A 24,360-nucleotide genomic window follows, 5' to 3' on the forward strand; every position below is an offset into this window, starting at 1 on the left:
TAAGGTTGGTGTGTTATCTAAGGCAAGGCTTTATGAAATTGGTGTTAAAACATAAATTAATTTTTTAAAAAAGTAACTTCACAATACAGAAAACAAACAAATCCTAACTCAGTAATCAAGGTCAACCACAACACAGATATGTTGTTGATATCATGTTGATAGTAGTATGTACAGTTTCATATGATATAATGAAAATGACACTTTACCTCCATGATCTTCTACCCTGAAACCCATACCAATGTAAATATCAGAAAAACACAAAATATGTGGATAGTAATCCTCAAAACTGTCAAGGTCCTTAAAAACAAAGTGTATCTATAAATTGACAATCTAAACTAGGCTAAGGAGACATAACAATAACATGTAATGTGGTATCCTGAATGGAATCCTGGAACAGAAAAAGGACATTAGGGAAAAATCTGAAGAAATCTGAATATAATACTTCAGTTAATATAATATTGATATAGTATAGTAATATTCTGTATATAATAAAGCATAATAAAGCAATATTAATATAGTATGGTAATAATATAATACCAGTATCAGTTTAATAACTATGAGACTGTATCATACTAATAAAAGATGTTAAAAAAAAAAGATGTTAACAATAGGGAAACTGGGTATGGGCTATCTGGGAACTCTCTATTATCTTTGTGAATCTAAAACCACTCTAAAGTAAGTTTACCAAACTAATTAAATAAAAAAGCAAAGACGTGTTTATAAATTCCCATTACAGAGAATACTACTCCAAAGAAGGATCAAGGAGAATGGAACTAGTTCCATAACCTGATGACTCAAAGCGATTATTTTATTAATTTGGTTATATTACACTCTCTACTAAGAATCATAAATTTAAGTATATTCTCATTAACCATATAATGCATAATACCAAAAGAAGGTGGATTGGCTATGCAGAGAAAACATTTGACAATATCCAACACACTTTCAAAATGAAAACATACAAGAAAATAGAACAAGGGAACATCCTCAATCTGATACAGGGCACTTTTGAAAACCAAAAACCAAAAACCAAACCAAACCAAACAAAAAACCCTAAAAACCAAACTATAGTTAACATTATACTCAATGGTGAAAGACTGAAAGTTTTTCCTCCTTAAGGTCAGAAACAAGACAAAGATGGCAGCTCTTACTACTTCCATTCAGTGTTGGACTAGAAATTCTCCCCAGAGGGGCGCCTGGGTGGTTCAGTGGGTTAAGCCGCTGCCTTCGGCTCAGGTCATGATCTCAGGGTCCTGGGATCGAGTCCCGCATCGGGCTCTCTGCTCAGCAGGGAGCCTGCTTCCTCCTCTCTCTCTGCCTGCCTCTCTGCCTACTTGTGATCTCTCTCTGTCAAATAAATTAAGAAAAAATCTTAAAAAAAAAAAAAAAAGAAATTCTCCCCAGATATTCCACTCAGAGGAATTAGTTAAGAAAAAGAAATAAATGGCCAATAAGTTGGAAAGAAACTATCTAAAATAGTTAAATTAAAATAGTTAACTAAAAATATCTCTTTACACCTGATAGGACACTTGGTAGGACAGTTGTTATTAAAACAAAAAAAGAAAGAAAGAAAATAACAAGTGCGGACAAGGATGTGAAGAAACTGGAACCCTCATAAGAGAGTGGTGGGAAAATAAAATGGTGGATCTGCTGTGGAAAATATTCTGGTGGTTTCTCAAAAAGTTAAACAGAGAATTACCATATGACCCAGCAATTCTACTCTTATGGTTATACTCAAGAGAAATGAAAACATGTCTACAGAAAAACTTCAAGACGGATGTTCATAGCATCATCATTCATAATGGCTACAAAGTAAAAACAACCCAGATATCCATTAGCTGATAAAAGGTAAGTAAAATTTGATGTTTCTATATGATGAAATTTTATTCAGCCATAAAAAGGCATGAAGTACTGGTACATGCTACCACACGAATGAACCCTGAAATCAGTATGCTGATTAAAGACACCAGACACAAAAAACCACATTGTATGATTCCATTTAAGTGAAATATCCAGAAAGGTAAATTCATAGAGAGAGAAAGCAGATTAGTGGTTGTTAGGTTGAGAGAGGTTTATAACGGAGAGATTGCTTAAAGTATACAGGGTTTCCTTTAGCAACATGATAATGTGTTGGAACTATATAGAAATGGTAGCTGTACAGCACTGTGAACATACTAAATGCCACTCAACTGTATACTTCAAAATGGTTTATGTTATGCATCTTTCATCTCAATTAAAAAAAAAACCTGAAAAGATAATACGTGCACAAACATAAAATTTGTATATTCTAACAAGGCATTGAGGGAGCCTGTCGCATAGCATCTAGTTTTTTCTCCCTAAAGGCAAGGACTAGAAACAGTCACTTTTTAATTTTCATTTTTTAAGTAGGCACCATGTCCAATGTTGGATTTGAACTCAGGACCCCAATATCATGAGTCACATGTTCTACTGATTGAGTCAGTCAGGTGCCCCAACAGTCTCTTCTTATGTAAACTTCTAAGCAGTCTATTCATAAAGAGGTATATATGAGTATCTATGTGAAAATAAGCATATTCATTGTTGTTTTTACTAAACGTTAACTGAGCAGGCTCTCCCCAAGCAGGGGAGATGGTGGAGTCACAACTATCAGAGAACCAGAAAGCCCTCTGAGATGGGGTTTCATTAATGTGCCTTGACTCCTCAGGCTGTACTCTCTTCCCCATTTTCCACCCAACCAAAAAGGAGACACCATGTACTCTTCTTTAGGAAGCATCTGGAAGAAATTTAAAATTCAAACATAAACGTCAAATGCTAGAGAGCCAACAGTGATGAATGACATGTGCTACCAGACACAGGTTTCCCCTGCTATCTGGAAGTAGAGCATTCCTATTAAAATTTTCATCAGCTGAAGTGGCATAAAGTAAAGAATCAATTACCACTAATTTATATGGAAAATTTTTTGAGCATTCCCAGACCTCAACCCCCCCCCCAAAACCAAAAAAACTCCATTGAGTTTTTCTTACACATCACTAGGACACATCACATATCACTAACAGGTACAAAAAATAAATTGAGATAAAGCACAGATGCTCACAGACACAGTTCAAAGCCATGATGGCTTGATCTTGGGTGTAGTTCCATGGAAAGAGCTTCACAGTGCCAGCCCAGGTGGGCATGTGCTGCCTCTAGAATAGCTTGCTGCAAAACAAATGCCGAAGGCTATTGTTGCTTTTCATTTTCACTTTTTTTCATAAAAGCATAACTCCTCTTTGGATTTCTTGTGGTTAGCAAAAACAGGCACTAATGTAGGTCTTTTGTAAAAGCGAAGTGATGTAATGTGAACTTTGGAAAAATGAGGGATACCTGTATATGGTAACCTTTGTCCAAAGTATGTAACATTTTAGGAAATCTCATTCTAGTCTTTTCTGAAGAGAAGATGCCGCATTAATGAGCGGAATAAAAACTGGGATTAATTATATTCAAAAGCTGTAAAGATAAGATTTACTACCAACCTTGCTGTCATTACAGTTTTCCACTTTTTTTTTTTGTTTCAAATTTTTAATTGGTTAACATATAATTTTCCACTTTTCTATAGCTCACATAAAGAAACCCCCTTAAGGGAGCCTGGGTAGCTCAGTTGGTTAGGCGACTGCCTTCAGCTCAGGTCATAAACCCAGGGTCCTGGGATCAAGTCTTACACAGGGCTCCCTGCTTGGCAGGGAGCCTGCTTCTTCCTCTGCCTCTGCCTCTCTGTCTCTCATGAATGGATAAATAAAATCTTAAAAAAAAAAAAAAAAAAACGAAAGAAAGAAAGGCCTTTAAGACTTCAGATTTTCCCCGTTCAATGTCTGTGGTTTTCTTGGATAGCCAGTATTCTTCTGTTGTAACTTATCTGGGTGCAAAGACTCGACGTACAGAGTTGAATAAGCTAACTCTAAGTTTTCCAAAAGTCTGCTTAAGTGGTAAAACATCCAGGAGAGTTTTATTTTTTTTTCAATTTTTTAAAAAAGATTTTAATCATTTATTTGACAATAAGAGAAAGAGCACAAGCAGGGAGGGTAGCAGGCAGAGGGAGAAGGAGAGGCAGGCAGGCTCCCCACTGAGCAGGCAGTCTGATGTGAGGCTCAATCTCGGGACCCTGGGATCATGACCTGACCTGAAGGCAGACACTTAACGAACTGAGCCACCCAGGTGCCCCAGTTTTGATATTTATTTCATTCTTCTTCTTACCCCCAAACATACGGTCTGCTTCTTTTTTGTCTCCCCTACAACCTCCGGAGCTTGTAACACCTGCACTCAGATTCCCACCAGAGAGAGGAAGGATTGTCATCACTTAAGGCAAATGAAATGGCAGGGCAGGACACATAGCTCACACAGCAACTGTGAGATTTAGAGCTACTAAAGACCTGTAAAACCTCTCCCTACCATCTTCCCCTGGATGACTCAGTCTTCCTTTGTTTAATCCAAATCATGAGTTCCTTCCTTTTCAAGTAATTAGGTTTGGTTTAATGTTAAAAGTGAGTTTTTCATCCTTTCATCTTTTACCTATGACTGCTTAATTTTTTCTTGATATCTCCTAATTCTGCATTAATTGTAACAAATGTTTTCAAACTCTTAAATCATTACCAACTAATTCTTTTCTTTTCTTTTTTTTTTGTAAGTCCTCAGTCAAGAGCTGTTCTTGTTCCTCCTTTGCTACCTCTCTAGGTGCCCCTCCTTTTTCCTCTTCTACTCCCCTCCTTCCTTACACTAAATGAACCCACTGTAGAGGCATCTAGTCCAAGTATCTAATTTTCTGTAAGATTGGTGTGAAATAGACTTTACCTTTTTTCTAAAGCAGAGTATTCTTGGCACTTCTTACTGCACTAGCCTCTTTATCATTTTCTTGAGAGAAACAACACTATAGTACATGTCCATGGACGAGTTTGTCCTGAGAAAGAAGGAGAATACATAGCCTCCATAGCTGTACTTTTCCTCATCTACATATACTTGTTAGGTGCCCATGACATTCATGATCTGGTACCAGAATAACATGATTCACAGTCCTTAACCCCAGAGGGTTAAATGGGACAAGTGAAATTTAAAAAAAAATATGTATGTATGGCCTTATTTTGAAAGCACTGACAAATACCAGTGCAATGTATAATACTTGGCCATTATGATCATTATATGATCAAGTACCTGTCTAGATACCTGTATCTGTCACTCCCTTTTTGTCTCTGTGCAAATAAATGTGAAGGTTCAGAACATTTATGATATCACTGCTAGGCAAACTGGTCCAGAAAAGACAAGGGTACCTTTTCATATATTACAATGTCTTTTTCTTGTGAAGAAGGACACTCTTCCAAAGAATTGTTTTAGAGGTTGCTTCAGTGTTCTATGGAGCATGGGGTTGATTTGGCTCTAGCTAATTAGAACTGTAGAGGCAAGAAATGACCACAAGGATGAGCTTACCAAGACTGCCAGATGGCTGCCCCAAGTGCTCTGGGTCTAGCAGCAGCTGGGAAATAGGGCAGGAACAGGTCACTTGACAGAGCCAAACAGGGAGGAAAGGGACAACAAGGTGTAGCAGGCTAACTAGAGCTGGAGTCAAGATGGATATTACACTTGTTCTCACCCTGTCTGTGCTTTTGATTAAGGGTTATGTGGTGCTGTGTGCTTGCATTTAGCTGTCATTATAGATTCTGCCTGTGTGTGTGTTCTGTCTTTCATAGCTCTTCTCCATTCTGTCATATCAGAAAAATACATTCCAGGGATACCTGGGTGGTTCAGTGGGTTAAAGCCTCTGCCTTCAGCTCAGGTCATGATCTCAGGGTCCTGGGATTGAGCCCTGAGTCAGGCTCTTGCTCAGCAGGGAGCTTGCTTCCCTTTCTCTCCCTGCCTGCTACTCTGCCTACTTGTGATTTCTCTCTCTCTGTGTCAAATAAATAAATAAAACCTTAAAAAAAAATACATTCCAGAAAGGCAGTATAGCTCATAGAAAAGTTCTAGCACAGCCATAGTAATGCTCCAGATTGCAGCTGCAGGCACAGAGGGGTTGGGGTACAGACCAGTAGAGGTCTCCATCCCCTCTTAGCAACAAAAGTTTCCAGGGAAAGGAGGTCAGGATCAGGCAGATAATTCTGCCTTTTATATTGGGCCACTCTGAAATCACTCTCAATTTTGATGGATAACAGGAGTTGGAAGATCACCAAGACCAGGTTAAGATGCAAACTTAGAACTATGGATGCACACACTACGTCTGGCTATGAATCTGGAAAATTATTCTTGCTATGTTCATTCTTTATGAAAATATTACTTTCACGATTGTCTATACTCACAGCACATGGCTGTTGTCGTTCCTTTTGATCTTTTCCTTCAAATGTATCAACAATTTTAATATATAAAAAAAAGAACATGGGAACTTCCATTTCAATTTCATATTATTAATGAGCTCATTAAGGATACATATTCAAGTTATGTCAGTCATAAATGTAAAGGATGGATCAAATGACATGGGTTGGTATCATAAAATATTTTTTTAGGGGGAGGGGGGAAGGAGAGGGAGAGAGAATCTTAAGCAAATTCTATGCCCAGCATGAAGCTCGATGGGGGTGCTCATGATCTCATGACCCTGAGATCATGACCTGAGCTGAAATCAAGAGTTGGATGTTTAATGGACTGAGACACCCAGACACCTGGGAATATTTAAGAACATAAACATACTGTTTTTAAATAATCTACAATTCTAATTCTACTCTGAATCATTTAAAATTTCAGTCTGCTAACTGAAACCTGACCCTAGATCAATAAAATAATAAAAGCTTAAAAAAAAGATAAAGGGTAGAAAAATGGGTCAATTTCCTGCTATCTATAATGGGAGAAATGATACACAGAGACATAATATAGTGCCAACAGTCACAAATATGAAAAAAAGAGGTATAACAGAAATATATTCAGCAACTTATATAGTAGGAAGCGTATATGCAGAAAAAGCATTAATGAATACTACCACTACTACTTCACATAATCCTTACCAGCAAGGACTTCACAATATTACAGTAAAGACTAACATATCTCTAACTATAATACAAAAACTATAATATTATAAAACAAATAGTGTTAAGAACGTTTACTTGGTATCAGGCATTTTGTAAATGTTATGTCATTTAATCTTCAGGCTTGAAAGTAATGGTACTAACTTTATGGGGTTGTTATGAAAATAAAAAGAGTTAAGATCTATCTATCTACCTACCTACCTATGACCAAAAAAATATAGCTAAGTCGTTTTTCATTCTACCATCTGAAGAAGAGGCCAACTGCATAGGGGAAATTAGGAGAGAATTCATGAGGCAAGTGGTATAAGATTGGGTAGTGAAGGATGCATAGGACTTCAAGAGTGAATAGAAGATGATGAGCTACCGTGGCTGCACTAAAGCATCACACAACAATTTCTTTTTCCCCGCCTTAAGATACTTAAAGAATTGCCAGGACAATTAAGTAAGAAAAAGAAATAAAACCTATCTGGATTGCACTGAAGAAGTAAAACTATCTTTATTTAAAGATTACATAATTTCACATATGGAAAATCCTAATGAATCCACTGAAAAACTATTAGACTTAATAAACAAGTTCTACAAGACTTCAGCAGATAGGTCCATATATAAAAGTCACTTGCATACCTATACATTAGCAATAAATAACCTAAAATAATATTAAGAAAATAATTTCATTTGCAACAGCATAAAAGAAAACTTCAGTATAAATTTAACTAAAGAAGTATTAAGACTTGTACTGAAAGCCATAAAACACTGTTGAAAGAAATTAAAGAACTAATAAAATGAAAAGATATCCCATGTTGGGTCTAAAGACTAAATATTGCTAACATGGCCATTCTTTTCAAAGTGATCTACAGATTCAACATAATCTCTATCAAAAATACAATTATTTTATTCCAAAATTGACAAACTGATTCTGAAACTAAAATGTCAACTCAAGAGGCTAAGAATTTCCAACACAATCTTAAAAAAAAGTTAGAGGACTTACACTCTGATTTCCAAATGTACTATAAAGTTTTAGTAATTAAGATCATTATCGTACTTGCATAAAGATAGATATATAGGTCAATGGAAGAAACTGAGAGTCCAGAAATAAACACTTATATCTGTGGTCAATTGATTTTTGACAAGGGTACCAAGAAAGTTTCAAAGAGAAAGAACAGTCTTTTTTTTAGTAAATGGTGTTGGACAACTGGATACGCAGATATAAAAGGATAAACCCTTGCCTCACACCACACACAAAAATTAACTCAGATCCATCATGGACTTAAATGAAGACTATAAACTGTAAAACTCTTAGGAAAAAATGTAGGAGTAAACTTTCATAATCTTGGATTAGGCAACTATTTCTAGATGTGACACTAAAACACCAAAGCATGAGAGAATAAAATAAAAGATAAATTGGACATCACTAAGGTTATTAACTTTTGTGTTTCAGAGGACACTGTCAAAAAAGTGGAACAAATACTCCACAGAATGGGAGAATACATTTACAAATCATATATATGATAAAAGACTTGTAACCAGAATAAAGAACTCTTACAATTCAACAAAAAAGGGACAGATAACCCATTTATGAAAACAAGCAAAGGATCTGAAGATGCATTCTCCAAAGAAGTATAAAAATGGTCAAAAAGCACATGAAAACATGCTCAACATCATTAATCCTTAGAGAACCACAAGTCAAAGCAACAAGGATATACCGCTTCACATCCAGTTGGATGGCTATAATAAAAAAGATAATCACAAGTCTTGGTAAGGATGTGGAGAGACTGGTGCCCCCATACACTTCTGGTGGGAATGTAAAATGGTAGTTTCTTTGGAAAACAGTTTAACTCTTCATAGAATTAAACAGTTACCATATGACCCAGCAACTCTACTCCTAAACATATATTCAAAAGAAATGAAAACATACATTCACAGAAAGAACTTGTACACAGATGTTCATAGAAGTACTATTCATATAAGCTAAAAGCAGAAACAACCTAGATGTTCATCACATGATAAATAAACTGAATATGGCATACCCATACAATGGAATGAAATACTGATACATGTCACAACATGGATAAATGGGTAAGCCTTGAAAATATTGTGCTAAGTGAAAGAGGACAGTCATAAGACCATACATTGTATGGAACTAGAGGCTATTATTCTAAACAAAATTCTAAACAAAAACAAAAACAAAAAAAACAGAGAAAGACAATTATCATATGATCTCACTGATATGAGGAAATTGAGGAAGAAGACAGAGGATCAATCATAGGGGAAGGGAGGGAAAAATGAAACAAGACAAAACCAGAAAGGGAGACAAACCATAGGAGGCTCTTAATCTCAGGAAACAAACTTAGGGTTCCACAAAGGGAGGAGGGTGGGAAGGATGGGGTGGCTGGGTGATGGACATTGGGGAGGGCATGTGCTATGGTGAGTGCTGTGGATTGTGTCAAGACTGATGAATCACAGACCTGTACCCCTGAAACAAATAATACATTATATGTTAATAAAAAAAAGACCATACATTGTATGGTTCACTTACATGTGTCTAAAACAGGTAAATTCATAGATACAGAAAATTAGTGGTTGCCACAGGCTAAGGGAACGAAGGGTAAACAGTCTATGGGTCTGGGGTTTCTTTTTGAGGTCAGAAAAGTTTTCTAATATTAGACTATGGTTATAATTGCAAAACTCTGTAAATACAGGACTGCAAAGAAAACATGGCAAAACAACCCTGGGATATCATACAGACCACCAAGAATTGTCTTAGAAAGGAAGTAAGCAAAAGTTAAGAGCTGGGAAGCTGAGACTGAAGTGTTTATTTAAGACTTATGAATACAGAGCTAATGATTAAAAGAGGATTGAAATTTACTGAGCGAGCACAAGCAAGGAAAACCTAAAAGAATGGGATATAGTTCATAACAGGAAGCAAAAGGTGTTGGCGAGGATGCGGAAAGGGGAACCCTCCTATACTGTTGGTGGGAATGCAAGCTGGTGCAGCCACTCTAGAAAACAGTATGGAGTTTCCTCAAAAAGCTGAAAATAGAGCTACCCTACGATCCAGCAATCACACTATTGGGTATTTACCCTAAAGATACAAATGTAGTGATCCAAAGGGGCATGTGCACTTGAATGTTCCTAGCAGCAATGTCCACAATAGCCAAACTATGGAAAGAGCCTAGATATCCATCAACAGATGAATGGATAAAGAAGATGTGTGTGTGTGTGTATTTCCCAATGGAATACAATGCAGCCAACAAAAAAACACGGAATCTTGCCATTTGCAGGGATGTGGATGGAACTAGAGGGTATCATGCTAAGTGAGATAAGCCAATCAGAGAAAGACAATTATAGAATCTCACTGATATGAGGATTTTGAGAGGCAGGGCGTGGGTTTGGAGGGGGAAGGGAAAAATGAAACAAGATGGGATGGGGTGGGGGTGGCTGGTGGAGAGGAACCACAGGAGATTCTTAATCTCAGGAAACAAACTGAAGGCTGCTGGTGGGTGGGAGAGGAGGGACATAGTGGCTGGGTTATGGACATTGGGGAGGGTATGTGCTATGGTGAGTGCTGTGAATTGTGTAAGACTGATGATTCACAGACCTGTATCCTTGAAACAAATAATACATTATATGTTAATAAAAATTAATTAAAAAGTAAAAAATTAAAATTAAAATAAAAAAGAAAGTATGGAGTATTATGCCTCCATCAGAAAGGACGAATACCCAACTTTTGTAGCAACATGGACAGGACTGGAAGAGATTATGCTGAGTGGAATAAGTCAAGCAGAGAGAGTCAATTATCATATGGTTTCACTTATTTGTGGAGCATAACAAATAGCATGGAGGACATGAGGAGAAAGAGAGGAGAAGGGAGTTGGGGTAAATTGGAAGGGGAGGTGAACCATGAGAGACTATGGACTCTGAAACACAATCTGAGGGGCTTGAAGTGGCGGGGGGTGGGTGGTCGGGGTACCAGGTGGTGGGTATTATAGAGGGCATGGATTGCATGGAGCACTGGGTGTGGTGAAAAAATAATGATACTGTTATGCTGAAAATAAATAAATAAATAAAAAGTATGTACATCCCTAAAAGATAAAAATTAAATTATTTGTCCTTAAGTTAAATATCTGAAGGAGAAAGGGAGCAGATGTTTCAGAAAGGGAGAAAGAAAGTCAATGTTTAATGACAACCAGCATGGATGGAGAGTAAGGTAACTTGGTCCAGAGTCTGCTCTACCATGAGGTAGGGAGTCACTAGGAAATTCATTTACTTTTTTTTTGGCCTCAGTTTCCTCTATTACAAATTTTCTCCAAGAGCAGTGCTCCCTTTCTGCCAAAAAACCAAAACAAAACAAAAAACCCCCAAACAATCAAACAAAAAAACCTCATTGCTTTATTAGTCATGCATTTATTTAACATTCATTCAATACATAGTGAATCTAGATAAAGGTGGGTTTGGGCTCTGGACAGTCTGCCTAAATTAGTGCTTTTGGAGTACCTTCAGAGTTGGTTTTTTGTTACTTTTGATTTTAGTGATTTATAAAACTTAGGTTTGTATTGGTTATTCTGACCTATAACACCTAGAGAAACTTTGTAGAAGTGTTTAGTAGCTTGAGTTAAAAGAAGTTATCCAGAAGAATAAGGGACAGGAGACTCTTACATGTTGTATTTCTGAAATCTAAAGTGTATACATATGTGTGTATACATATGTGTGTATACATGCAACACATAAAATCTAAAGTATATATATATGTATATATATATTTTAAAGATTTTATTTATTTGACAGAGAGAGAGAGAAAGATTACAAGTAGACAGAAAGGCAGGTTTGGGGTGGGGACAGGTTCCTCGCTGAGCAGAGAGCCCAGTGTGGGGCTCAGTCCCAGAACCTTGAGATCATGACCTGAGCCGAAGGCTGAGACTTAACCCAATGAGCTACCCAGTCGCCCTTGTATGTGTGTATTTTAAAGATTTATTTATTTTAGAGAGAGTGTGAGCACATGAAAGTGGGGGGAGGGGCAGAGGGAGAGAATCTTTAAGCAGACCCCTGCCAATGAGCATGAAGCTGGACAGAGGGCTCTATTCCACAGTCCATGAGATCACATCCTGAGCCGTAACCAAGAGTTGGCCGCTCAACAAACTGAGCTACTCAGACACCCCTGAAATCTAAAGTATATTTAGATAATGTTTCACAGCTTAGAGGAAATGAGCCTTTTGACTGAACTTATGTGACCTTGTTCAGGACTGGCTGGCTTCAAATGAATTTCCTTTTATTTCAAAGTTGGCAACAATCTGGCTGTCTGGCATCAGAAGATGAGCTCTTACTGATCTTAGAAAAGAGAGACTACTATAGCACTGGGAACAAATTGATATAGACACCTATGGTTGAGGTACTAAGTACATGTAGATATAAGACACACCACAGGGCTCCATAAGGTGTCATCTGGCCTCATTTGGGCAGAAAAGAGAGAATTATTATAATATAACTGCAAAATATCTACCATATGACACTTTATTTCTTTTTCTCCAGGCCTTAATTTCTTGGGATATGGTAATTTCTGGAACATTATGGAAAACACATAGTGATCAACATTGTCTTTGAGTTCACTGATAGAAAGATCTCTGGGGCATAGCAGGTTATGGCAAGAGAGCAGACCTGGAGCTGCCCTCAGTGTAAGGGATCATTATGCCATTACCCCTGTCTGCTGCAGTCATGCCTCTGGATGAGAATGACTCCCACGTGCTGCACAGGAGTTCACCAAAGTTATAGGTAGAAACTGTAAGTAGAAAAGAATCTTCCAAACGATAAAGTTAAGTCTTTTAGCCATGTTTTCTCTTAGGTACATGCTGCATGTGTATAAATAAAAGTCTACATTTGAAAACATGTTTCTAAATGATCCTCCAAAGCAGATATTTAATGTTTTTTATAATATACATTAGCAAAGAATTAGTACAGGGTTAAGGATAATTTCACTTCTACATTAATTTTGTTTGTAAACTGGAATTTGATTATTATAGCATTATGAATCTAGAAAATATTAATAATCAGTTTTACAATAATACCTTTTTGTACCCAAAAAATATCTTAGAAGCCTTGCTCTCACACCCAAGCTCAAATGCTATGATTATCTGTCCAAAGATTCATTTTCTTACACAATCCAATCAATTCTCCCCATGGCTGGGTACTTTCACTACTCCTGCTGCCCAGGATGACCTGACAGCACCTCCCCGGGCCACTGCTCCCCAGTCAGACTTAAGCAGTCACAGGTTGGTCCTAACTCAATTTTATCCTCTTTCTTTCAGCTCCATACTCTCTACAACCCTGACATGTTTGGGATTCTATATCTCATGATGTTATTCTTTTTGTCTACCTATATAACTGTCAGCAAGTAAGAAGGCTCAGTTTCCTCATCTGTGAAATGTGACTAGTATCATCTAGCCTCAACATTGTATAATTTCATGTGTGCTACAGGAACACAGCACACATAATGCATATTTAACTACATCGGAATAACAATGCTATTTTTTTATTTTTGAGGTTTATGCCCATCCTTTTTCAATCCACAATTTAGCATAGTCTCATTTGATATGTCCTAGCATATGTTCTAAGGTAAAAATCCAAAACATTCATAATGCTAGCCATTGGCAGCAATTCACCAGAACTTAGCTTCCAGTTCTTCTTTTTGCTTAACAAGTAAAACAAGTACCACCAAAGGAACTAGAGGGACAGGATTCAAGGTGTCCATTCCTTGTGATTACTCATAAGGAAGCAACCTCACTGTCAATTTCACTTTGCCTTCTCATCATTGTGACTCAGTCCTTGCTATCCCTAGTCTCCTCTGAGTGTCTGGTCTGTGTGCTGGTCTGGAGAAGCTTTAGATCATCATTGCTTAGGTTACTCAGTAGTTCCTTCTCCAAAGCCTAATGCTGAATACATTCCATGAAAAATGTAAAACAAAACAAAACCTATGTCTGATCCATAACTGGCTCAGATAATTCTATTTAGGTTTACCACAGATTTAAGTTAAAGACTATGAGACTGGTCTACGCCTACAAGTTAAAAACTGTACAACTGATAGAATCATCTCAGACATACACATATTCCAAACAAAATAAAATTAAAAATTTTCCTATAAATCCAAAAGAAATATTCTCTAATTCTACACCTAAAGGAGATTTTTTGGAATTCAAAAGACTTTCAAATAAAACGCTACCTACCCAAAGAAGATTCATAATTAACACAGAAATGTTTCTTGTCGCTTATTCTGAATGGTATCAGAAGGCTCTATAAGAATAAGATATTGTTGTAATTACTGTTTCTTAAATATGTGTTTTATTTTAAGAGCAGATATAAAAAAAGAGTAGATATAAAAAAAGTTGATGAATTGGCATCTATACTTTCAATTTCTGTTATAAGTCCATCTCATTGTTTTGAGGGCAGTTTAACTTAGAAATAAATATAACTTCAAAAGGCTATGCCAAGGCTATTACATAAATAAACTCTTCAGTCAATGACATGACTACCGCTATTTGAAAAAATACAGGAAGGGCCTAAATACAAGTAAAAGAAGGTATCATTCTCATATTTAGTATGAGCAAAGTACTTTGAATTTGGTTTGGCTTATGTAGCTGTGCTGTCCACCAAGGTAGCTACTAGTCACACGGGGCCACTTAAAATAGTTAAATTTTAATTTAAAAGTTAATTAAAATTAAATAAAACTTGAAATTTAGTTCCTCAGTCCTATTAGCCATTTCTGAATGCCCAGTAACCATACGTGGTCAGTGACTACCTCACTGAATAGTACAAATACATAACATTTATATCATTGCAGAAAGTTCTATTAGGTAATGCTGACACAGGTTAGAAAAGCACTCTTTGAAAGCCACAGATTCACTAACTGCCATTTATTTATTTAGATTTTTGTTTTTTTAAAGATTTTATTTATTCATTTGTCATAGAGAGAGAAGCGAGAGCAGAGGGAGAGAGAGAGGGAGACAGAGTGGCAAGCAGAGGCAGAGGGAGAAGCAGGCTCCCCGCCAAGCAAGGAGCCTGATGTGGGACTCGATCCCAGGACGCCGGGATCATGACCTGAGCCAAAGGCAGCTGCTTAACCAAATGAGCCACCCAGGCGTCCCTTATTTCGATTTTTAAGGCATATAAACCTTGACAGATATTGCAGTGGTCTTTTTAGGTACGGTTAACCACATGTCCTGGCTTTTATGGAAGAATACCAGTATTTCTTGTCTATATTACTTTCAATAACATGAACCATTAAAGGTAAAAGTAAACACAAAAAATTAAATTTTTAGTAGAACTTTTTATATTAAATAAACAGACTCTTTTGTCAAACCACATGGCTCAAATTTTGATGCAAGAAAAAAACAACAACAAAAAGAAAACTCAAGTATATGGTGAATGCAGCCAAGAGTCTCTTTCTCCAGTAAGAGTCTCTACTTTCTCTAAGTGACTCTAGTACCCATGCCTGTATCTCAATTACTCACCTAACTCTGGGTGGGTCTGAGTCAGGTGGAGCAGCTGAGCCACCTCCCTGCTGATATCTGTAGGGAAGACAGTAAACTCTCTGTACCACCACTCGGACCCCAACTCCTGGCCATGGGGCAGCTCCCTGGCTTTCCACTGCATCCAGAAGAGAATCCCTCAGGTGAGCTTCGGCTGGGAAGCACTGTTTTGCTTCTTCATGTCCATGGGTACAGTCTGTCCTTATGGTAGTGAGACCACTATATATAACCTGGCCAAGACATGCAGAGGGAGCAATTTCAGTTTAACTCATAACAGCATGGTACATTCTAAATCACGACTTTCTGAGGCAATCTTCTGATGTAACTGCAGAATACCAAAGGAATGATGAAGATAAAACATTGTGTGGGCCTCTGTGTCTGCCAGGTAACTAATACTATTGAGGAGGGCAGGGTGAACAAGATAACATGGGAACAGCAAAGAGTGTTTCCAATCAATAGAAGCACAGATCTTCTTGGGTCTTTGAAAACATGTAAAATCTCAACAGGACAAACTAAAAAACAAAAGAATGACAAGGGTTTCAAAATTAAGTCACTATTAAGTTCTTGGTGTGTGCAGTCTACTAGGCTAGACACTTCACAGCTCATGTAGCCTCCTAATAACCCTTTACAATAATATTAAATTCACAATAACACTTCTAGAGCACATTCCAGGCAGTTTTATGTACTATACTTGCATAGCGAACATATTTAATTTCATAACTACCCAAGTGGATAGATTATATCATTATTACCATTTTAAAGATAAAAATATTGAAACACAGAAAAATTATGAATCTTGCCCAGTGTTACTCAACAATAAATGACTGAGGCAGAATTTGAACCAGGATATCTGGTTCCAAAGCCTATATTCATAACCATGATGTTACAAAATGGCTTCGTTGTCACTGTTGTCAGATAAAAATGTTATCTCAAGAATTTAATATTAATAGCTATTTACAACTAAACGTTAAAGCAGGGATGCACTTAGAGTCATAAATTAAATTAATTAGAGAGTCCCCTTTTCCCTATTATCCCCTTCAGATACTTCTTTTGATTATTTAAGGGAGAGTAGGCTTGTTAACATATTTACAAACAAGATGAAAGTTTGCTAGTTTTCTCTTTTTCCTTTAAGATTTTTATTTACTTGTGAGAGAAAGAGAGAGAGAGCACAAGCAGGGGAAGTGGCAGCCAGAGGGAGAAGCAGGCTCCATGCTGAGCAAGGAGCTGGATGTACCTGTGCTGAAGCAGATGCTTAACTGACGGAGCCACCCAGGAACTCCTACTTTTCTTTTTCTTATATCCCCTCATACTATCTGTCAGCATTCTTAGCATTCAAACCAATCATTCTGTGTTGATTCAGCTAACTGGGTGAACCTGAGATGGTACACCTGGAGTCACAGACACTTAAAACCTGGAACAGTCCCTGGAGTGCCCTTCATGCCTTCTATGAGTGAAATTTAGGGGGTTCCCTAAATTTATCTTGACAAATAATCATGACCCAGGGCCAAAAAAATTTCAAAAAACAATCTACAGCATATAATTTCAAGTTTGTGCAGCTCTATTTATCCCAAGGATATAGATAATGTAAAAAAGAAAAATATAACTTTTTAATTTAATAAATAAAAAGCTTAAGCAAAATTCTTAGACAATTACAAAATGAGAATAAGAGAAAAACCATATATTTTGATATACAAGGATAAAGATTAAAAAAACACAATTAGATAGATGAAATACTGTGAAAAGAAGGTTACTAAATACTAAACCACTACATACTTTTTTCAGGCATAACAGTAATAACAAGATGTTCTAGCATATATATTTACTGAGTATTTGAAGAGGAACCAAAGGTAAACATCTCTGCTTTCAAATCCAGTATTATTACAAAGCATAAAACATCGAAAACAAATGAAATTTTACCTGGCTTTCAGGTGATATATTTGTTAGATTCCTAAATCTAAACCTCTGAGCCAAAGTGATACTTCTTCTTGGAAGGGCTGTGTCCCAACAGTGCACTTCATGTATTATTTTTGAATCTTCTTTGGCAACAACTTTCTGACAAAAGTAAGTATTCAGAATTACAGGGCAACTTCCACTTGGGGCAATAAGCATTTGCCTGGAAAAGAGAAAGAAATGTAACAGCTTACAGTTACAGTTTATTTACAATGTTGGCTTTCCTTCATGTTCTTGCTAAATCAGGGATATAAAGGGCAATGATTCACCTGCTATGGATAGATAAAACAAAGTCAGACCACAGATGAACAAATGGATAGAGAAAATGTGGTACATATATACATTGGAATATTATTCAGCCATAAAAAGAATGAGATCTTGTCATTTATAACATGAATAGACTTAGTATTATATTAAGTGAAATAACTCAAACAAAGATAGGCAAATATCATATGAGCTCACTTATATGTGGAATCTAAAAAACAACAGAAACAAACAAAAACAGAAACAGTCTTATAAATATAGAAAACAAACTGTTAGCTGCCAGAGGGGCTGGGCTTGGGGTTGGGGGGGATGGGCAAAATGGGTGAAGGGGATTCAGAGGTACAGACTTGCAGTTATAAGATGAATACATCATGGGGATGAGAAGTACTACATGGGGGACAGAGTCAATAACATTGTAAAATTTTGTATGATGACAGATGGTAACCTATCGTGGTAAGCATTTATAATGCACAGAACTACCAAAGCACTATTCTGCACACCTGGAACTAATGGGATATTGTATGTCAGCTATACTTCAATAAAACAAACAAACAGAAGTGGCACCCACCCTCACATGCTCAGGAGTAAATGTCAATGTTAATTTTACTTTTCCAGTGCAAGTCTGTGTCAGGAGAGGTGGAATGGAAGAAGGCCACGTCACTGCTTGGGCTTGAGTTCCCTCAGGTCTCCTATTCTGGTTGACGATGGCCTTGGAGAAATGCAGGGAGTGAGCAAAGACTATCAACAGGCTCAAGAATTGCCCAGACATTAAAATAAATGTTATTTACAAATGAAACCTTCAGACACTTTGACACCTCTAATCTTTCAAACACATGACAGCAAGACCCAAAGAACCTTCTACCTTCACTGTCAAATAGAACACAGTCACAGAAATGCTTCATATTTAATTCAAAAAGGAATGTGGGGACATAACAGACAAAATTCTCCTGGTTCTTTTTAGACATCTGATTTGACATCTTCAGCACTCATTTCTCAAAGGAGGCAGTGTTACTTAACATTAAGGAAAATTTAGGACTTCTTATTCTGGGAAGGTGGGAGTAGACATATTTTCCCTAATTTATCCTATTAAGCACAACCAAAATGCCTAACATTACATATCAACTAAACATAAGACATTGAAAAGTGGAAAGAAGAAGGCACACCAGCCCTAGAGACCTTGAGACTTAAGAAACAATAGTGGTGAGTTCCTGGGTTTTCTGTTTGCCTCTTATATCCCAGACTTCAAACTGAAGAAGATGGCAACCTGATACAGCGATGGGTATAGATAAAAAAGCCTCTACAGGAGGGTATGTGCTATGGTGAGTGCTGTGAAGTGTGTAAACCTGGCAATTCACAGACCTGTACCCCTGGGGCTAATAATACATTATATGTTTATTAAAAAATTATATTAAAAAAAGCCTCTACATCTTTATGTATCTTCCTCAATTTCTTTCATGAGTATTCTGTAGTTCCTCGAGTACAGAGACTTTACCTCTTTGCTTAGGTTTATTCCCAGGTGTCTTATGGTTCTTGGTGCTATAGTAAATGAATTGATTCTCTAATTTCCCTTTCTATATTTTCACGGTTAGTGTATAAGAAAACAACTGATTTCTGTACAATGATTTTTGTATCCTGCCACATCACTGAATTGCTGTATGAGTTCTAGTAGTTTGGGGGTGAAGCCATTTGGGTTTTCCATATAAAGCATCAGGTCATTTGTGAAAAGAGAGAGTTTGACTTCCTCATTGCCAATTTGAATATATTTGATTTCTTTTTGTTGTCTGATTGCTGTTGCTAGGACTTCTAGTACTATGTTGAACAACAGTGGTGAGAGTGGGCATCCTTGTCCTATGCCTGATCTCAAATGGAAGGCTGTCAGCTTTTCCCCACTGAGAATGAAATTCTCTGTGGGTTTTCATAGATAGCTTTTATGAAGTTGAGGAATGTTTCCTCTATCCCTATACTTTGAATCATTTTAATCAGGGCACTACAGACAAAGGGCTGATATCCAAAATCTATAAAGAACTCCTCAAACTCAACATACACAAGACAATAATCACGACAAAAAATAGGCAGAAGACATGAACAGACACTTCTCCAAAGACAAATCGCTAACAGACACATGAAAAAAAATGTTCATCATCATTAGCAATCAGGGAGATTCAAATCAAAACCACATTGAGATACCACCTCACACCAGTTAGAATGACCAAAATTAATAAGACAGTAAACAATGTGTTGGAGAGGATGTGGAGAAAGGGGAACCCTCTTACACTGTTGGTGGGAATGCAAGTTGGTGCAGCTACTCTGGAAAACAGTGTGGAGATGCCTTAAGAAATTAAAAATAGAGCTACTCTATGACCCTGCATTTGCGCTCCTGGGTATTTACCCCAAAGATACAGATGTAGTGAAAAGAAGGGCCATCTGTATTCCAATGTTCATAGCAGCAATAGTCACTGTCATCAAGCTGTGGAAAGAACCAAGATGCCCTTCAACAGACAAATGGATAAAGAAGATATGGTCTATATATACAATGTAGTATTATGCCTCCATCAGAAAGGATGAATACCCAACTTTTTAATTAACATGGATGGGACTGGAAGTGATTATGCTGAGTGAAATAAGTCAAGCAGAGAGAATCAATTATCATATGGTTTCACTTATTTGTAGAGCATAAGAAGTAACATGGAGGACATTGGGAGATGGAGAGGAGAAGTAAGTTGGGGGAAATCGGAGGGGGAGAGAAACCGTGAGAGACTGTGGACTCTGAGAAACAAACTGAGGGTTTTGGAAGGGAGAGGGGTGGAGGGATAGGTGAGTCTGGTGGTGGGTTTTTAAGGATGGCATGTATTGCATGGAGCACTAGGTATGGTACATAAACAATAAATTTTGGAACACCAAAAAGAAATAAAATAAAATTACATTAAAAAAAGATAAGGAAGAAAAATAAGTTCCATTATAAACCACTGGAAAAATAAAATCCTCTACAAAAGCTTACTTTCTTGAACTAAGGGACAGCCTAATAAAATACAAAACTTTTAGAAAATGAGTGCTCTACTATAGGCAAACATCACAGAAAACCTGTGACCTGCTATCATACACACCAGAAGAGGGTGAGTGTGGAGCTCTGGTCAGGCTGTAATAAAAAGTCTCAATAGCCTACGTAGGGTAGTGTGAGAGAAGGCAGGATAGGGTGTTGGTACTTCCATCCCTGTAGGCTTATAATGAGCCTTCTCTGATCAACCCCCAACCCACGCATACCATGTCAGTGGAGATCGCCTGGGGGCCTGGACTTCCACCCTTCCCCCCCATCAGTAACCAGTATGCCTGGCTACCCTCTATCCTTACAACATCCTCCAGTCCTCTCAGTGGAAGCCATGTGGGAAGCAGCACCCCTGACCCTCCCAGCAAGGATGATGTCAGTGGAAGCCTAGCAGTAAGCTGGAACTCACATCTACCTAGCCGTAACAAGGAATCCTTCCCCTCTCAGTATTAAGGGAGGCCAAGTGGGGAATTTGGACTTCTTCCTCCACCTGGCAGTAACAAGCTCCCCAGGTCTTTCCATATCTCCTTTCAGAACAGAGCTCACTAAACAGATTTAAATAAGATCCAGAGTTTCATAATACCTCAAATGTACAGGTTACCATCTGAAGTCACTTCTTTTTTTTTTTTTTTGAAGATTTTATTTATTTATTTGATAGATAGAGATCACAAGTAGGCAGAGAGGCAGGCAGAGAGAGAGGAGGAAGCAGGCTCCCTGCTGAGCAGAGAGCCTGATGCGGGGCTCAATCCCACAAACCTGGGATCATGACCTGAGCTGAAGGCAGAGGCTTTAACCCACTGAGCCACCCAGGCGCCCCTGAAGTCACTTCTTATATTAAGAACCAGAAAAAAATCTCAAATGAAAACAGATAATTAATAGATGACAATGCTGAAATGACAGAGGCATTAGAATTATTTGACAAAGATTCTAAAGTAGCCATCATTAGCATGCTTCAATAAGCAATTATGAATAAATATATAAGACAAATAAAAAGAAAGTCTCAGCAAAGAAATAGATTTTTTTTTAGAATGGAGATTTTGAATCAAGAAGTAAAATGAAAATAAAAACTCAATGGATGGGCTCAACAGCAGAACAGAGGAAACAAACAACAGACAAAAATCAGTGAACCTAAGGATAAAAACAGAAATTAAACAATATGAACAACAAAGAAAAAATAGACTTCAACCAATCTGAACAGAACTTCAAGATCTGTGGGAAGGAAGAAATAAACGTGGATATATACAGTCAAATACAATAGGCTTTTCTACCCCTGTTAGGTTTTCAAAATTGTATTTAGAGTTGCAGCAACAATTTTAACACTATGATCTAGTTCTAAATGCATAAAAAAAATTTAAGAAAATCATAGTTGCAAACAGTAAAGGGAGAGGAGGTAAGGTTTATACACGTCATAAAAACTGACAAAATGCTGACCCAGCCGACTGTGATAAAATTTAATCTTTATAGCAATCAATAAAATAGCTATAAAAAGATACATACACAAAAAATTATAATTAAAAAAATTCTAAAAAATGTTCAAGTAATCTACACGAAGTTAGGAAAAAGACAACAGATATGAAAACCGAAAGAGAACATAAAGAAGACAAAACCAAAAAGGTAGACCTAAGTCCTAAAATACCAATAATTATATTAAATGTAAATGGTCTAAATAAACCAAGTATAAAACAAAGATTAGCAGAGTGGATTAAAAAAACATGATCCATCTATATTCTGTCTATGAGAAATTCACTTCAAATATAAAGAAATAGGTGAAATGGGTGCGGTGCATAAACAATGAATCTTGGAACACTGAAAAAATAGATTAAAGAGTAAAAAAAAGGGGGGGCGGAAAGATATAGGTGAAATGAAAGTAAAAAGATGGGGGAAATACATATAAACACTAATAAAAACATACCAGGGGAGGGATATCATATGAAGTAGGCTTTAGAGCAAAGAAAATTATCAGAGACCAGGGAGATATTACCTAATGATTTTTATCAAATGCGCAATGAAGAATCAACACCAATTTCATACAATCATTTTCAGAAAATAGAAGAGGAGGTAATATTGCCCAATTAAACTTATAAAGCTAGTATTACCCAAGGCGGGACCAAGATGGTGGAGGAGTAGGAGACTAAAATGACATCAGGTCCCAGGAGTTCAGCAAGATAGTTATCAAACCATTCTGAACAACTGCAAACTCAACAGGAGATAGAAGAGAAGAAGAGCAGCAATTCTAGGAACAGAAAATCGACCACTTTCTGAAAGGATGTGCAGAGAAGTGAATCCAAAGTGACGGGAAGATAGACCGCTGTGGGAGGGGCTGGCTCCCGGCAAGTGGTGGAGCAGCAGAGCACAGAATCAGAACTTTTAGAAGTCTTTTCCTCTGAGGGACATTGCTCCAGAGGCTAAGTGGGGGGGTGGAGCCCTTGCTGAGACAGTGTGGCCTCAGGTCCTGCAGGGTCACAGAAAGATCGGGGGTGTCAGAGCTCCCAGGTATCGGAGCAGGGCAGCGGAGTACAGAGTTGGAGCAGAGGAGTTAGTTTTCAGATTGGGGTTACCTTAAATGGTGATCCAAGGCATAGCTGAACCACTGCTATCTGAGCAGGGACCCCACAAATGGTAGATCCAGAGAGACCCCCTCTTTCCTCCTCCAGGAGGACTGGTGCAGGAGTGTGCAGCAGTAATCTGCTGGGTTTGGAGACTCCAAATGGAGCTGTGTGCCAGAGATAGAAACGCTTGATCAGAGGCAGGTGGGCACAGAGCACAGCTGGAGACCAGAGAGACAGGAGTGACTGAGCACTTTTCCCTGAGGACTGGGGCCCCGAGCTCTTGGCTCCTCCAAGCTGAAGATTGGGAGGTCGACATTTTCATTACTGTCCTCCAGAGCTTACAGCTCTGTACGGAAAGTGTTCAAGGAAGAAAACTACCAAGAGTGAATGCGAGGAGATTATTTAGCCCGGGCCCTGGCAAGGGCAGTGCAATTCCGCCTCAGGCAAAGACATTTGATACTACAACACGTCCCTGCCCCAGAAGATGAGCAAGAACATCCAGTCAAAACCAAGCTCCCTGATCAGGAGAACAGTAGAACTCCAGAGCTAGGGTAAAGCAATGCATAGAATTCATGGCTTTTCTCCCATGATCCTTTAGTCTTGCAAAGTCAAATTTTCATTTTATTTTTTCTTATTCTATTTTTTTAGTTTTTCTTCTTTCCTTTTTAAACATTTTTAGTTTATCTTAACAATACTCTTTTCTTAAAAAATTCCTTTAAATCTTCATTGTTATACTCATTTTATTCCTTAATTGTATTTAACCATATTTTTTGTATACATATAGGTTTTTTTCTTTACAATTTTAGGATAAAATTTCTTCTACTAGATCAAATATGCCCTAAATCTAGCAAGTGGCTTAATTCTAGTCTCCAGTCAGAACACATACTCTCCTCTTTTTTTTTCTTTTCTTTTTCCAACCAACTTATCAATTCCTTTTTTAGAATTTAAAAAAAATTTTTCATCCTTACAGTCATACTCCATCTCTTCACTGTGTTTACCCCTACCCTTATGTGTGTGTGTGT

General features: G+C 37.5%; 1 protein-coding gene across 12 annotated transcripts in view; it reads right to left on the reverse strand.

The window, feature by feature from the left end:
* Positions 1 to 24,360, reverse strand: part of SPIDR (scaffold protein involved in DNA repair) — a 589,061-nt gene that overhangs the window by 147,573 nt on the left and 417,128 nt on the right. For 11 of the 12 annotated variants that reach the window (XM_082718857.1, XM_082718850.1, XM_082718858.1 and 8 more), the window contains 2 exons: positions 17,450 to 17,645; positions 15,515 to 15,762 (listed from right to left, as the gene is read on the reverse strand). In XM_082718857.1, the coding sequence (XP_082574983.1) occupies positions 15,515 to 15,762; positions 17,450 to 17,645 (444 nt within the window). Of the gene's footprint in view, positions 1 to 15,514; positions 15,763 to 17,449; positions 17,646 to 23,347; positions 23,428 to 24,360 lie in introns of those variants that run through there. The other variant, XM_082718852.1, reaches the window with a different exon arrangement.

Source organism: Mustela nivalis (assembly GCF_964662115.1).
Source record: "Mustela nivalis genome assembly, chromosome: 2".
NCBI classification, from domain to species: Eukaryota; Metazoa; Chordata; class Mammalia; order Carnivora; family Mustelidae; genus Mustela; species Mustela nivalis.